This window comes from Bubalus kerabau, chromosome X (genome assembly GCF_029407905.1).
Source record: "Bubalus kerabau isolate K-KA32 ecotype Philippines breed swamp buffalo chromosome X, PCC_UOA_SB_1v2, whole genome shotgun sequence".
NCBI lineage: Eukaryota > Metazoa > Chordata > Mammalia > Artiodactyla > Bovidae > Bubalus > Bubalus kerabau.
In genome coordinates, this window is record NC_073647.1 from 12908738 (window position 1) to 12922422 (window position 13685).

At 40.4% G+C, this 13685-nt stretch overlaps 1 protein-coding gene across 1 annotated transcript in view; it reads right to left on the reverse strand.

Annotated features, from left to right (window-relative positions):
- TENM1 (teneurin transmembrane protein 1) overlaps nucleotides 1-13685 on the reverse strand; it is a 670347-nt gene that overhangs the window by 408937 nt on the left and 247725 nt on the right. The window contains exon 5 of the mRNA XM_055565537.1: nucleotides 7879-8119. Within this exon, the coding sequence (XP_055421512.1) occupies nucleotides 7879-8119 (241 nt within the window). The remainder of the gene's footprint in view (nucleotides 1-7878; nucleotides 8120-13685) is intronic.

The following is a 13685-nucleotide window of genomic DNA, read 5'->3' on the forward strand; positions in this document are numbered from 1 at the left end:
GCTTACTCCTTGGAAGGAAAGTTATGACCAACCTAGATAGCATATTCAAAAGCAGAGACATTACTTTGCCAACAAAGATTCGTCTAGTCAAGGCTATGGTTTTTCCTGTGGTCATGGGTGGATGTGAGAGTTGGACTGTGAAGAAGGCTGAGCACCGAAGAATTGATGCTTTTGAATTGTGGTGTTGGAGAAGACTCTTGCAAGTCCCTTGGACTGCAAGGAGATCCAACCAGTCCATTCTGAAGGAGATCAGCCCTGGGATTTCTTCAGAAGGAATGATGCTAAAGCTGAAACTCCAGTACTTTGGCCACCTCATGTGAAGAGTTGACTCATTGGAAAAGACTCTGATGCTGGGAGGGATTGGGGGCAGGAGGAGAAGGGGATGACAGAGGATGAGATGGCTGGATGGCATCACCAACTCGATGGACGTGAGTCTGGGTGAACTCCGGGTGTTGGTGATGGACAGGGAGGCCTGGCGTGCTGCGATTCATGGGGTCGCAGACAGTCGGACACGACTGAGTGACTGAACTGTCCTGAACTGAGTAAGGGACAAGCGTCTATTAACTCGACATGGTAATGAAAATAATTATTATGATTAACTGGATAAGTAACTTTGTAATCAATGAGTTGTTAAGAACTAGCTCCTTTCTGGATCAAAACCAGATATTTCTGTTTTAAATATATAACCCAGGATAGGGAAGTATATATGAATGATGAGGGAGGGCAGAAAGGTTAGTACAGAGATGCCTCTAAAATGTATTTTTTGTTTGCTATAGTTATATATTTCCCCAATCAATTCATTATGTCAAAATTCCCTAAAAACATCTGTTTATGTTCACATTTGGACTACTAAATAAATCTCCATATTAAAACCAGGTTTCATCTCACCTATGGTGAAATTTCCTTTCTTTATAAAACGAAACACATGTTTGCCTGTGGTTTTAATTTTGAATTGAAACCATAAATAGTCAATTCAAAAGCATTTTTAAAAGTAATACCACCACCAAAGTGACTAGAGACTGTATCACAATAATCTCCAAAATACTGCTCTTCACTGCCCAAGCACAATAGACTACTATAGATATATTTTTTATTCTCAATATGTAAATATATTTTAACGGCTACAGAGTTTTCATTCATGTAAATTTAGCATCTTCCACATCCATCATTTGGTGTAGGCTGAAAAGCTTGGTTGACTCCTGTTCATCTGTAATAAACAGGATTTATAGGTCATAGATTAGTTTCCACGAGTCTTTTCCTGTCTTAAAAAGAATCTTTAAATCTGTGGCTGAAGATAAATTTTGCTAACCCCAGTGCTGTTAAAGGATTAAAGCACGCAATATTGTTGGATCTAAGCACTGAATATGTACATTCTGAGCTTTTTTTTTTTTCTCTAGTCATTATTAAAGGAAAAAAAAAAAAAGGTCTCTGAATCTATTTTTCCAGAGCGAATGTCCTAAGGTGGGGGGGGTAACTACTTCTAAATGTTAGGTAGATTTTAATGGTACTATAAAATAAAGAAAGTTAACTACCACTAGAAACCTTACATTTATGGGTTAATATTTAAAGAGTGCTATCCCATAGATATTTAAATCACGGCCATCACCACTAATGAATGATTCTTCCAAATGATTATTTCCCCAAGAGAGACACTAGCTCTGTAAGTCTGCTAACAAGCATTGGTCATGTAAATTTCTTTTCTCTTTCCATTCCTTGTCAACATTTCCTCCGCCAATGGCACTGGCTCTTCTTTTGTAAAAATAACCTTTTGGCTCCCCTGAGTTGTCACACTGGCCTAAAGCCAGCAAGGGCGGTTAGCCACATAACAAGCTACAGCCATCTGTCAGAATATGCTAAAAATCAATGAGGATAGTTGGTATCCATTCTTCTGGCTAGGCCTGACTCCTCCACACAATTCTGATTTGTCATTGTGAGTTGGAGTGGTTATGTTAATATCAATTCCAAGTTCTCCCTAGTATTGAATATCATGGCAAAATCTTTCAGCAAGATTCATTTTGGTGACTGGTTTAGGGAGTCTACAGTAAGCCACTTGGCCAGATGGAAGAAATAGATGCTCCAACATGACTCCAAAATTGTTCTAAGAGCAAATGTAGTAAACACGAGTGATTTCAGCTCCATAGCAACCAGCTAGACATATCATTTAACTAAAGGCCAATATCTGACAAGTTTTCAACCTCCACTGTTGACAACTCCACCTCCCAGAAGGTAGAGAAAATGATAAGGAGAATTGCTTCTCTCACTGACTAGAAAAGAAAAATTGGTGAACTGAAGGTGACAGAAACTTTTAGGGAAAGCAACCATTTTATCTGAAAGTCCATAAGTACTCTATAAAGCAAAATCCTAGACTTCAGGAAAGTGGTTTTCTACAGTGAAGTAGGTATGAGTCCATGCCCGGAGACAGTGAAAAAAAGATGAATAAAGAGCTGGGGAGATCTGCTGGCTATTGAAATCAGGGTGCCTCGACTGGGTGCTCTCCCACCTATATTTCTAAAGAACATGTATTGAAAAGAAGGGATGAAAATCAAGGCTAAATAAATATAAGAAGGCGTGGTTAAAAAATGCCAAAAAGAATCACACCTGAAATGACCCTAAAGGTTGAAAAAACCTGCCAAAGGTAACAGAATAATCTTTAAAAAAAAATATGTTTAGAACAAGAAGAGCAAGGATAGGCTAGACATGCAACTCATGGAATGGTATCAAATGAGTGATCGTATCTTTTTTTGTGAAAAAGAATGATTCTAACCTAAAAAGGGAGCTTCCCTCATAGCTCAGCTGGTAAAGAATCTGCCTGCAATGCAGGAAATCCCAGTCTGATTCCTGAGAAGGGAAGATCCACTGGAGAAGGGATAGGCTACGTACTCCAGTATTCTTGGGTTTCCCTGGTGGCTCAGCTGGTAAAGAATCCGCATACAATGTGGGAGATCTGAGTTCAACCCCTGGGTTGGTAAGATCCCCTGGAGAAGGGAAAGGCTACCCATTCCAGTATTCTGGCCTGGAGAATTCCATGGACTGTATAGTCCATGAGGTCGCAAAGAGTTGGACACGACTAAGCGACTTTCACTTTCACTCAACCTAAAAGGGTAATCAATATCGTAGCCATAAATTGAAGCCTAATATAGGCAAGGTGCCCATAAGAAGGCACTCAACTGTTCTAAATGAATTGAAATTACATTCCAGAGTGGTGAGAGGTCCTGTGGTTAGATGGCCTAGTCATAGTTGTTAACGTTTTGGGATTGTGGTATGGGTGACATGTGTCAGAAGACTGGAGACCCTAATATGAGCTTTGGTTTTGAAAAGGGACACAAAGCACATGGGCTCCTTAGGTTAGACAAGGGACATCATACTGATTGAGTGCAAAATCCTGAAACAGGTTATTAAAAAGAGGATTTGTAAGCACTTCAAAAAAGTAGTAACCATCAGAAGGCAGCATAAATTCTTTAAGAACAAGTCATGTTAGACAAACCTCATTTCATTTCTATTTTTGATTATGATTACTGGCTTGGCAGATGAGTAAAAATGTAAGCACTCTGTATCTGGGTATCAGCAAGGCATTTGACAAGGTCTTTCATGATATGTCTGTGAACAAGATAGAGAAATGTAGAATGCTGCCTGATGGATAAATGTCAACCTGCAGGGAGATTTCCAGTGGCATGCCACTGAGCTCTGACCTTGATCTTGTCCTATATAACATTTTTATTAATGATTTACAGTCATATGAGTGAAGTAAGTCAGAAAGAGAAGGCAAAATATTGTATGACATCACAATTATTTGTGAAAGTTTAGAAGAAATGAAACAAATGAACTTACGAAACAGAAAGAGACTCACAGACTTAGAGAACAAACTTATGGTTGCCAGAGAAGGATAGAGGGAAGGGATGGTAAGGGAGTTTGGGGTGGAAATGTACACACTACTATATTTGAAATGGATAGCCAACAAAGACCTCCTGCCTAGCACATGGAACTCTGCTCAATGTTATGTGGCAGCCTGGATGGGAGGGGCGTTTAGGGGAGAATGGATACAGGTATATGTATGGCTGGGTCCCTTCACTGTTCACCTGAAACTATCACAGCATTGTTAATTGGCTATGGGTACATGCTAGGTCACTTCAGTTGTGTCTGACTCTATGTGACCCCATGGACTGTAGCCCACCACGCTCCTCTGTCCATGGGATTCTCCAGGCAAGAATACTGGAGTTGGTTGCCGTGCCCTCCTTCAGGGCATCTTTGCAACCCAGGGATGGAACCAACCCACGTCTCCGGCATTGGCAGTCTGATTCTTTACAACTAGTACCACCTGGGAAGCCCTTATACAAAATAATTTTTTTTTTTAAAAAGAGCAAGGCATATCTAACAAACCTACAAATGACACAGTAATGAATGTAGTACAGCGCAAATACTTTCTATGGCAGAATTAGAATTCAGCTACATCTCCACGGGTTAACAAGATGAAATCCAATTAGGCTAAATCGAAGCTCTAAACCTATTTTCCATCTATATCCTTTCCATCCCAAACACACAATTTACAAAACCTACCAACTATGTAATAATTATAAAATAAATGAAATGTGGCTTAGCCTTAGAACTCGTTTAAAAGTTCTGAGTTGAGTTAAATAGTGTTTTTGGTGTGTATCAGTAGTGTTATGTGTTCACTAAAAATGCAGACATTGGTTTAAAGAACATTAAGAGAAATACTGGGTTGGACAAAACGTTCATTTGGGTTTTTTCCATAAGATGTTATGGAACCCAATATTTACTTAGAATAGGGGAGACAACTGATTATTTGCCATAATGCAAATTCCTGAATGAGTCAATCAAATTGCTTGTCTGCTGAGCGTTCCATCTACCATACATCGGATCTGCTCCCAGCCTGTGCTCAATGACATCCATAGGTGTCCAGGCTATTGCTTTTTTAATCATATGACCTTCCTCTCCCCTCAGCCTCAGCTGACTGAAAGAATAACTGACAGGGCTTGCCAAGAAACATAAACACTGCCTGGTACAAAAGGGATGAATTGGGCTAATCAAATGCACTCTTCTTGGTTTTTCTAAATATATTTTAAAAAGTACTTATGTATTTGGCTGTGCCAGGTCTTAGTTGGGACACATGGGATCTTTGATCTCAGCTGCAGCATATCGGAATCTAGCTCCCAGACCAGGGGTGGAACCCCAGGCCCCTTGCATTGAGAGCCTGGAGTCTTAGCCACTGGACCACCAGGAAAGTCCCTCTCTTAGGTTTTTAAACCTAAGGCTAGCAGGAGAATTAGGCAGGTAGCAATGGAATAGGCACTGAAGGGAGAAAGTGCAAGGTGCTGGGAGGTACACTTGGAGTCACGTGGTGTGATGAAAACCTGACTTGGCTATGAGAAAGTAGAAACTATGTGGTAGACCAAAGAAATACTGAGCTGACAATAAGCTACTGGACAAAGAAAAAGATAAAGAGTGGCAACACTACAGAGAATTGCCGAGTCATATTAGTGCCAGAGATCTATAGGCCTTACCCTTCCTTGTGTATTGACCAGTATTTCCTGGCAATAGTCTTAGAAAGATATTCTCAATTGTTTGAGGCAGTTTGAATAACCACTGCTCCTTTCAATCAAAGAGCCAGGATGGAGGATTTGAAATCAGTTAATGTGAGGAGCAGGTGGAGGGATGGGGGAAACATTTAGCTCTATGTAGAGAAGACTCAGGATCAGTGAAGGGCTGTTAGATGTGAGAGGGGTTTTATTTATTTTGTGAGATCCCAGAACTAGGTCTGGAAGGAATGGGTAGAGTTAAGGGGTGGGAGATTTGTGTTCATTAAGAATCTTCCAGTAGTTGTCTGACATGAAATGGAATGCCTGAGGAATGAGCTAATGTCTTATTCTGGAGATATTTAGGGAGAGGCAGGTAACCACACAATAGGGATGGCAATATTACCTTTGAATTCTATAATGCTTCACAATGCACACTCTGTTACACTGGCTTGATCCTCCTAACAATCTGTTGAGATGGGCATTTTTATATTCATGTTTACAGATGTGGAAGCTGAGGCTCAGAGAGCTGTCATACAGCTCTTAATTAAGTACCAGGGCACTCGCAGAGTTACCTTCTATTGACTGCATGTGAAATGAACATTATAAAGGATATATTTGGAAAATCCTAGCTGATCAAGCTGATAGGGTTTCTAGGTTTTTAAAAATTCATCTTTGTGATGCTGAATATATTTTCAAATGCACAAAAAAGGTACTCTCTCTGCTCATTCTCGTATGAAAACTTATGTTCTTCTCTGCGTCTTATGGAACTGAGACCAATTAATACATTCCTTGCATAGATACAGAAGGTCCGTGGGTGCAGTTTGTACAAACATGCCTAGATGTACATTTCAAACAAGATTAGTTTTCTCTCTCCATTTGCCTGAGCCCATTCCCCACCCTCCTTCCAGATTTCCTGTTATTTGGCTTCTTAGATGAAAGAAGTATGTTTGCTTATCAAGACTGCTAGTTAACCAAATGGGCCCACTGCTTTCTTAGCTATCGCTAAGCCCTGCAAAGGAATTAAAAGAGTGAGTAAATCACCACCATTAGTGAAAACTCCTTGAAGATAAACATTGTTCTCTGCTTTTCTCACTTAATTCACTTCCTCCCTTTAAAAAAAAAGAAAAAGAAATGCTACGCTATACAAACCCACTCACTAGTACCCCCAGGTGCTTACTGCTATATTATCTCTTGGAAGAGATCAGTAATATCACTTTTTGAAGCTATTTAATCTAGTTAGTGATGGATGATATAGAGTTTCCTGGATGTGGGCCATAGTGTTTTCAGGTTGTTGTTGGTGGCATATTTCTGATGCTCTGGCTGGCATTTAAGTTAATATGCTGCTAAGGAGAAACAATAATTTTAAAATGTGAGTTTATTAGTCCTCCCCTTTCCATTCCAATTCTCAGATTATTGGGATAGAAGTTGATCAGAGGTGACACCAGACATTGCTTGTCAATTAACACCTTATACCCAGTGTTTACATGCAAGTGTGTTTAGAAAAAGCTTTGCTGGTAGACCTAAATAAGACACATAAGACAAAGGGAAGTCCTTGAGTTTGACAACAGAATACTATGCCTTATTAGGCAATATTTTTCTACAACAATAGAAAGTTGTAATTTCTGGCTTAAGATAGAGTACCTAGAAATAATGAATAATTTCTCAGTTAATCACATCGAGTGCTGAAATCTATTATGATCAAGGCATCTAGAACTATGGAGGAGTAGAACTTTAATCACCTGACAAAGATTTGAGGAGGAATTTGGAAACTTAAATATATCAAGCAACAGAAACACAGAGGCAAATTTTTGATCAAAAGATCAAACTCCACCCTAATGGCAGAATCAAGTTTTGAAAATTACACATATGGACTTCTGATGGAACAAATCCATTTTCAAAATGTTTGAAGGCAACTTAGTCAAAAAGATTTTAAATAAAATATGAACTATTGCTTTTCCTCCAATTTTACTTGGATTTCCCTGTAATATTGCAGGATCTTAAAACAAGGGACAACTCTTGAGGATACAATGACAATTTAGGTAATTGCTTGGTTTCATATGCTCTTGTGGGTGTCTGCCTATGGGGTGTTTATGCATCTATGGTTTCCTCTTCACAGGGGCATCTGCTTTGTTTGGTCTGTGTCTATGGGTGTGCCTGGATCTAGATGGGTGTGCCTGCGTGTGTCTCCAGGCTTGTGGAGGGGGTCTGCCTTTTTGCCCAGGCGTCTGGGTGCGTATCTATGTATTTGTGCATCTCTGCAGCTGTCTACGATGTGTTTTTGCCCTCAGTGGAATCATCCTGTGCCAATGTTTAAGTTTAGTGGGATCAATCATAGCTCAAGTACCTGGTCTCCAATGGTATGTTGCTATTCAAGACCCAGCTGTTATGCAGATGAACCGAATCCTGGGTACTGGTTGGGGGAGCTGGAGCGGCTGGGCTGGGCTGGCTGCGGGTAGTCATTGATCTCCTCTGAAGAGAGTCAGCCGCTGGGGGTGGCTTCCTGGCACAGGTGCAGGCGTGCGGAGGCGGCGGCGGCGGCGGGAGGGGTCTGAAGGTGAACTGGTTGTGTGGGCTGCTCTGCATGTCTAAAGAGGAGAGAAGAAAAACACAAAATAGAGACTGACTCTCTCACTAGGCAGTCAGGAAAACACAGCACGTCAGACTTCTGAGGATTTCCCAATAACATAACCCGTGGGATGGGGTGGGGGTGGGCGGGAGAGTTGGAAGTTCAGTTTCTCTGTAAAAATGTCACTTAACGTACAAAAACACGTGCAGTGAGCTTCTGAAATGTAAGACATTCACAGTCGCATTTACATGTAAATTCATCAGGGCTATAGCAGCTCTAAAGTAAACGAGGCCGCCTCACACAATTTGTCAGAGTTTCTGCTACTGAACAAATAAATTATCAACGAGACACTGAGTTACAGAACAGAAGTGAGCCGATTTCCATCACTTGCAAAAGTCTCACTTTGGAAAATACCAGTGAAAGGCACAAATTTGTTGCAAGGAAAATCAGTCGACACTTAAAAGTATAAGGCCACCTTCTGGCTTTCCTCAGGAAAGGATGCTAGCCTGCCTGCATGGGAGCAAAACCAAACTTCAGAAAAACAGCTCAGAAGTGTGTAACTCAACTGCGGGGGAGTAATATCTTGGCCAGTTCCCCTTCTCCCCAACTCAGTGCTTCTTATAAAAGGGAGGCTAGAAGGAGTTTGTTCAGGGTGTTAGACATTTCTACGGCTGTGCAAAACACAGTCCATACCTCTCCCCTCTTTGCCACACCTTTCTAGAAGCTCAGCGATATTAGCTGCAGCTGAGACAGCAAGGAAACTATTTTTTTATGCCTGTTTGCAGAGGAGGCATCCTGGGACAGCGGTCCTCAGACCTTCTTTATTATTATTGTTTGGTATTTTTCTGCCATTTTCCTGGCAGGCAGACATATACAGTAAGTTAGAATTTGGCCCATGCGAAATACCCCAATTAAACCCTTTGAAAAGAAATCACTATTGTAGTTGATAGCCACATCTCTTTCACGGGAAAAACATAATAGATGTCAAGCAATTTCTTGTAACACCAGCATGTTGCCGATAAACTTTGTAGACAGCATGGCTTTGTCCCACCTCCCAAATGACTGAGACTTGAAAAGCAGAAAAATGCCAGAGGCTTTCCATGTCTAGCAAAGGACTCAGCTGGTTTGTGCTGAGACTCACTTTGCAGTGGTTGATCAGAGGGGGGAAAAATCACTTTCTTCAATCCTTCCACCTCAGACTTGAACTGTGAAGACACTGGCATCATTTTCATACTTTATTTATTTTTTTTTCATTTTCATACTTTAAAATGATACTAGCGCCTCAAGAGCATGACAGATTTTCGGCAGTGTTTTCTACTACAGGTGGTTCTCCCTTTAAATAAACTTGCTATATGAAAAATGGAATTGTATATAGGGAATTGTATATAGGGAATTGTATCCAATTGTATATTGGATAGGGAGTGGTGATCATTCATTTTACATGAAGCATTCTTGTAGAAAGTCAGCTACCCTTGTATATTTAAAAGGAACTAAAATGCTTCATGAATTTTCTAAATCACTCCCTTTACTCTAGACCCAGTCCAAATCCCATATCCACTAAAAAAAAAATCATCAAAAGTACTTAACATCCCATTAATTTTTTTAAACCTCTGGATTCATACTCATGACCTTAACAAGAAGCCTGCTTTCCATCCTTGGGGCTGAATGAAGGATTGAATGCTGGGATCCAAAACACCTGGAGATTCTCTAATTTTGTAGATGAGAAAACTGATGCCCAGAGAATTGTTTGTCTAGGGACCCTTGGCAAGTTAGTGGCATGGCTAAGATTAGAACCCACATCACCTCACTCTGGCCAAAGCTCCATTCACTCTCCTGCAGCTCTCTGTAATACAAGTTTTCTTCACTTTCTTAAGATGTAGAGACAACAATTCCTCCACATTTTCTGAATTCTTCACTTATGACATACCACCTGCCCTGCAGTTATTTGCGTCTAGGTCAGCTCCCTTCTTCTGGGCTTCCCAGGTGGCACTAGTGGTCAAGAATGCAGGATACATAAGAGATGCAAATTCCATCTCTGGGTTGGTAAGATCCCGTGGAGGAGGGCATGGAACCCACTCCAGCATTCTTGCCTGCAGAATCCCATGGACAGAGGAGCCTGGCAGGCCACAGTCTGTAGGGTCGCTAAGAGTTGGACACTACTGAAATGACTTAGCATGCACTGTTCCTGTGGTAGATATCCCCTTTGTGTACACAGGAAGGCAGAGTGGTGTAATGAAGTGCAGCACAGTATAGTGGAAAGGGCACTGAATTCAGGGGTTTGAGTTCTTCTACCACTTGGGAACTTTACCCCCTCATTTGTCAAATGCAGACAATAATCCTTTTACCTAGTAATTACATTTAATTCATGTAACATGTGCTTGGACATAGTATGTCAGTGACTTTATTGAATGTAACAGGAGTATAAAACTTTAAGATTGGAGAATTCCTTTGCATTCCACTCATTAGGACTCAGCCCTTTCACTGTTAAATACCTGGATTCAATCCCTGGTTGAGGAACTAAGATTTTGCAAACCATGCACCATGGGCACCCTCCCTCCCCCCAAAAAAAAACAGATGAGCTGGAATTGACCATAGGAATCATCTAGTTCAGCCCTCCCTCATTCCCTCTCCATTTTACAGCCAAGGAACCCAAGTCTCAGAGGTGAAGTGATTTGTTCAGTCATTCAACTTGTATGAATTTGCCTGCCTGGGTCTGTTGATTCCTAGCCTAGAACTCTTTCCATTATACTATTCTATAAAATAAATGAGTCTCTTCTGTAACTTCAGCACTTAATATTTTTATCATAAATTTGGCCTCTGAGTTTGCAATGTTATAGCAGTCTCTTAATACTCCATGTTTTTGTCCTATGTCCCCAGTTAGGCCACACGTTTCTTAGAGCAAATCACCTTCTACCTTTCTTGAATGCCACGGTAACATTGAGCACAGTGAGTACAGAGTAAGATCCCTGAAAACTTTGATTGATAGAAGAGTGTTTCAATGGTCTGTGAGACCTACAGAACCACCCTAAATGTGCCCTTGGCTCTTTCATTCTGATGTAGCCACTGGATATCTACTTAGTTCACAGAGCAGTAGGCTTCCTCCTTGGAAGTCTCAGTGAAATCTCTCCCAAAACCATGGGGAAGGACAATGATACCTGGAAGAGGGAGCTTAAAATCATGTCCTCCAGGATATGCAAAGGGCAGCAGGGGCACACTGGACAGATCTGTCATCTGAATACATGAACTTAATGATGCAACGAAGAGAAGCCAAAGGTGGGAGTCCGCAGTTAGAAGAAGAAAAGGAATCAATTTTGGGTCATGTGTTCTGAACAACTTCCAAGCAACATGTGTGAGATCTGCTAGCCTAATGAGTAGTAGGTGTTTCTGTCAATACAGTTGGTCAAAGAAAGAAAGTTTCTATTCAGTACAATTGCTTGAAAGAAAGGATCGCTCATTATCGTCTGGATTTACTGCATGCTGGATTTCCCCCAAATCTTTCTGACTCGTTTTTAATCATGAAAAAATGATAAAAAAAAATTCTACTTCACTGAAAAGTAGAATCCTGCTATTATTATAACATATTCTGTCATTTCTGCCTCAGGTAGGACTGCTTTGTATAGTTGTTTTTATTATATATGCTTATATGTATTGAAAACATATATTTTGACTATATATACATATGTTCTTATTTATATCTATTTTATTACGTACTGTTGTTCCTACATTTTGAATATGCTGAGGTTTCCCTAGTTGTTCATACCATCTTTAAAGTCTTTCACGATATTGGACTGAGTAGAATATATCCGGACCTTAAGCCTTTAAGAAATACAAATCATCTCAGCCTCATTCTTTTTTTCACTTCAGGAAAAAGATGTGGGGAATACACTCATTCCCTCCCAAATGAAGTAATTTAATCCTTGGGCTCCACGAAATGGGATTTCTCAACATTAAACACTAATAAAAAATACATTAGGGTTCAGTGTCATGAGCTCTAGAACACCAATTCCAAGGGGTTAAGAGTCACTCACTTCCAAATGTATCTGGCAACCATATGTTTCTGTGCCTGAAAGAGAGATGCAAGGGAGAGGGGGGAGTAGCGATTATGCAAATATGGGTATCCAGACATACAAAGCTTTCTGAGAGTAAATTAAGTTTTCAGATAGAAAGGTCTAATTCACATAATATTCTTGGATAGGAGCCAGTTTCAGGTTTAAGGTCCTAAAATAACTTGGAAAGAAAATCTCTCAGGGGCGGGTAGGGGTAGGGGTGGGATTCCTCCAAACTCTGTATTCAAGGCATTTTAGGCACGGCAGAGCTATTAACAGAAGTATAAGCCTTCAGAAGCAACGCTGTCTGTCACCAAAAGGTAAGTGGGAGAAGAAAGTTGTCATGCATAGACTTTTTCCCCCCTCGTTTTCTGCAAATAAACCTTCTGGATCATGTGTTAGAGAAACTTTGCACCAGAAATTAGAATATATCTTCCCAGAAACACTGTGCAAGGACTGCTCAAGATATCCATCAGGGTGTTTTATCCCTTTCATTTCATTAACACATACAGTCCATTCAGTTATACGGTGATGACTGCATTTTGAAAATTCACTGCACTATGACAGAATCATGCACGGGTAAGGGTCTTATGGGAAAAATGGTGTTTGGGCACAGTATCTGAAGGGTGCTTGTGAAAGTGGGTGTCAGAAGGACCGCAGCTTATGAGTTATTGTGAAGTGGTGGAAGGAGGGCTATCTGAATCAGACAGGGAGTTCTAACATTAGATGTGGGTGGGTAAGGCTTCTAACACACACGGTGAACTAAGGTAGCCGGTAGATGTTTCAGATGTAAGCATGTGCATGTTTTGTATATTCGTCCATGGCTCTATCTGCTGTATGTGGTCTCCTGCATGCACCTAGTATTTTTAACAGATGGAATCGCACATGTGCAAATGTGAAATTTCTCTTACGTTCAAATTGTTCTCAAATGTACTAGTAACATGGGGACAAATCAATGTTTTCAAAACAAGCACTGTAGCAGAACTGACTGTACAGATAAAATAGCTTTCAGTAGGTGTTAAAAATATTGTCATTAATATGGTAAAGTCAAATAGATTTTTTTTCCTTGAACAATTTGACCAAAATAGACACAAGCCTTGTTTTGCAAAGTCTATGTATTTAATTAATTGATCAGTTTTCTGTAATGACACTATGACAATACAGCCTCAAATATGTTTTGTCCCAAAGTTACTATACAGTATATGTTGCAAAGGGGGGCACATATATTCCTATAACTCAAGGGAAAGGTCACAGGAGGTCAGAGAACATGTATGTACTTCCTCATTTTAGTCTGTTTCATTACCCCTTTGGCTAAAGTGGGGACAGCATCATGATGCTTTGGCTCCAATTCTGCATCCAAAAAATGTCTGAAAATGTGAGGTTTTTTCCTAACTCATTTGGTGGGAAAACCTAACCAGAACTGATATGATGATATTTACAGTCTCTCTGCATTTCATTTAGTGAATTCCCCTACTTTTAGCTGTGGAAATACTGATGTTTTATTAAGGGGTGCTGGCCCACATCCCAATTCAGGGGTTG